General features: G+C 38.5%; 1 protein-coding gene across 1 annotated transcript in view; it reads left to right on the forward strand.

Annotated features, from left to right (window-relative positions):
- The window catches only part of LOC107288512 (unconventional myosin-Ia), a 53286-nt gene that overhangs the window by 36467 nt on the left and 13433 nt on the right, over positions 1-3386 (forward strand). Inside the window, exons 21-22 of the mRNA XM_015817140.1 lie at positions 940-1026; positions 2210-2284. Coding sequence (XP_015672626.1) covers positions 940-1026; positions 2210-2284 — 162 coding nt within the window. The remainder of the gene's footprint in view (positions 1-939; positions 1027-2209; positions 2285-3386) is intronic.

Below are 3386 nucleotides of genomic sequence, written 5' to 3' on the forward strand. Positions count from 1 at the left end.
ATATATATATATATATATATATATATATATATATATATATATATATATATATATATATATATATATATGTTTTACTAGACATGTTTTAGTAATATACGATATATATTTATAAAAATTATTTAATTTTTACAGATTAAATTATCTTAATTAAACATGTTAGGTTTCATTATGTTAATTTAATTAATGTGAAGAATGGTTGCAGGAATTGGATATGGATAGTCTGGAGAAAAGAAGGACTAGGGGTGACATGATAGCAGTGATAATTCCAGTATTTGAGGGGCTGCCACAAAAAAGAGGGGGGTCAACCTATTCTCCAAAGGACCTGAAGGCAGGACAAAAAAAAATGGATGGAAACTAATCAAGGAGAGAAACAACCTGAAATTAAGGAGAAATTTCCTAGCAGTGAGAACAATTAACCAATGGAACAGCTTTGCCTTCAAAAGTTGTGGGTGATCCATCACTGGAGGTTTTTAAGAAGAGACAGCCACCTGTCTCAAATAGTATAGGGTCTCCTGCTTGAGCAGGAGGTTGAACTAGTAGACCTCTAAGATCCCTTCCAGCTGCATTCCGATTGAAGGCTGTGCATTATGAAAAGTCTCTTTCTGAAATACTGAAGGATGTGCTAGTTGACATTGTTTATGAACAAAATCTATCACTTAGGTTAGAAAGAAAAGCTGTTTGTAACCCTCTTTCTTTTTCTTTTCGGGGCCTTTGGAATAAAAGTAGAGCTCTGGCTTTTAAAGTTAATTTTAACTTAAATCTCTGGCTGACAGTTCTACCGTGCCACAGTTTACACAACAAGGAGTCCTGTGGCACCTTAGAGACTGATTACTATAACAACAGTCTCAAGGCAAATTATGAAAATGGAATCTGCTCACTCTCTCCCTTTTCCTATGGGCTCCTTTGGGTTTCTTATCTATCCTTTCCCTTCCTCTACAGTCTCGTAAACTCCTGCAAGAGTTAAGGGAACAGAAATGTCGTGCTCAGGCTGCCACCACCATTTCTTCTTACTGGAAAGGTTATCAGGTATGGTTGGAGAACATGCCTAGATCTAAGTGCAGTGGCCATGATGAGCCTTCCCGTAATAATACCTCTTTTTTAATGCTCTGTTCCCAGGATGTTCAGCTTAAAACCTAAGCTACTCTCCTTTATCGAATACAGAAGAATCTGAATGAGTTAGAGTTAAGTCCTGCCTTTGTAATACAGCTATCCTGAACATCACCTTCTGTATAAAATGAGTACCAATTGACTTTCCCAAGAATTTCTCCCCTTATGGGAATCTATGTGGTACATTAAAAGATACCACTTTGCAAGAAAAAGTTGCTTCCACGTTCACAAAACCTTTTTCCTGGCTTTTTCCCAGAGGCAAAAGTGACATCCACATATATTTATATTGGTTCAGTGGAGATTAATAGTCATCCCTGTTTTCTTCTAGTGGAGTGTACTCTTTTCTTTAGAGATCCTATCTTTTTTCCCGTCACCCCTCACATATTCATGCAGTCCTCAAGTTATAACCATTCGTTTGACAACCATTCAAAGTTACAATGGTGCTGAAAGACTAACAACTAGTCCTTGTACTTATGACCGTCACAACATCCTTGCAGCCATGTGATGAAAATTTGGACACTTGGTGACAGGCATGTACTTAAAAGGTTTGCCGCATCCTGTAGTCGTGTAATTACCATTTGCAACCTTCCCAGGCAAAGTCAATGGGACAAGCTGGATTCACTTAAAGACCATGGTGATTCATTTAATGGCTGTGATGATTCACCTGACCATGGCAAAAAAGGTTGTAAAATCAGAGACAACCCACATGACTGCATCACTTAGCAACAGACATTTTGGTCCCAATTGTGGTTGTAAATTGAGGACTACCTATATAGTAGAATTCCCACAATGACCCAGAGAATGGAAACAAGGTGATTAGGTAATGACTTCCACAACTTTGCAACTGTTCAGGAATGTAGCTTTAAAAATAAAAATGAGAACAACAGTTGTAAATATTATAACGAGAGCCATAAGGAAGAACCAATTGTTCAGTCCTGAACTTTTATGCTTTGTGTACCAAGTCACAGATTTACTATCTGGTACATTACCCAAAAAGAAATCTTAGCAGATAAAGATCTGAGAGCAGATAACATCATGAATAAAAAGGTTGTCCATAGTATTCCTATAACATGTTGCCAACATGTATTTTTCCTCCTCACAGATAAGGAAGGAGTATAAGAAATATTTCCGTACTGGGGCTTCTGAACGCATTGCCAATTTTGTTTACCGAAGACTGGTAAGTAGAATGACTTCAAACTGGAAAATAACTAGCAAAAAAAAGTCCATTGAACTTTAATTAAGGAATTGAATACCTAGAACTTTTTGGGCTCAGTGTATCAAAAATTAGGAAAATACCTACTCTGACTCTCCAGTTGTCACCCCCACTCCCAAACAAAAGATCTAGGCCAGTCTGAACAGCGGCCCTTGGCAGCAGCATTGAGGCTGGTTCTGAAGTAGAAACTCGATCCACATCAGTCCTAATACCACTGCTGCCACTCAAAAAGAGCACCTCACACCATTCCCCAAGGGATGTACCGCATGTTTCTTACCTTCAACCAGTGTTTCTCTTTCTGGTGACAGGTCCTATTCAAGGCTGCTCTGGATCTCACCAAGCCTTTGTTCTTGAAGCAGCTTTGCAGAATGTTCTTAAGTGGCCTCTGCAGTGTCCCAAAAAAACAACAACCAGGAAACCATGCCCCATTCTCAAGTAACTTTCAAAGGGTTTTGAGGCTGCGCAAGAGTTTATCGCATCCCCATGCAACCTCCAGGGCTTCCAAAAATTGAGTAAGAATAGGGTGTGCTTCTAATAATGATTTATGATAGCTGTTGATGTATGCTGGCATGATACCCAGAGAATGGTGTGGAAGCTTTAACATTCATAGGTTCGCCATCATTGACCTAGAATAAGAACTTTTGCCTTTATAAGAGGATGTAGGTCTTGACATAGCTGCATGTATATAGTTTCCCATATATGAAGAAGTTGTAACTCCAACACTTAGTCAGGGAACAGTCTATATAACTCAGGATAAGAGTTTAGGAGATTCGGTCTTTGGAACATACAGGCATGGTAAAAAGGCACTGACCTAACCTTTATGAACTGCTACCATTTTCAGTTACCAAATTCAAATGGTTAAATAATATCAGTGAAAGTACTCATATGTGCACAGTTATCCTTTCTCACAAGCCATCTTAGTTACATTTATCTTGTTTTGCAAACTCAGGGATTGTTTGCTGAAAGCAGCTCCAGGTAACTAAAAGAACCCATGAAGACTCATTCACTCTTACTAGTAGTACTTAATGTACTGCAACTTAGAAAGCTCCCAACAAGACACAAATGG

This window comes from Protobothrops mucrosquamatus, unplaced genomic scaffold, assembly GCF_001527695.2.
Source record: "Protobothrops mucrosquamatus isolate PMUCROS unplaced genomic scaffold, P.Mucros_1.0 scaffold555, whole genome shotgun sequence".
Taxonomy (NCBI): Eukaryota; Metazoa; Chordata; class Lepidosauria; order Squamata; family Viperidae; genus Protobothrops; species Protobothrops mucrosquamatus.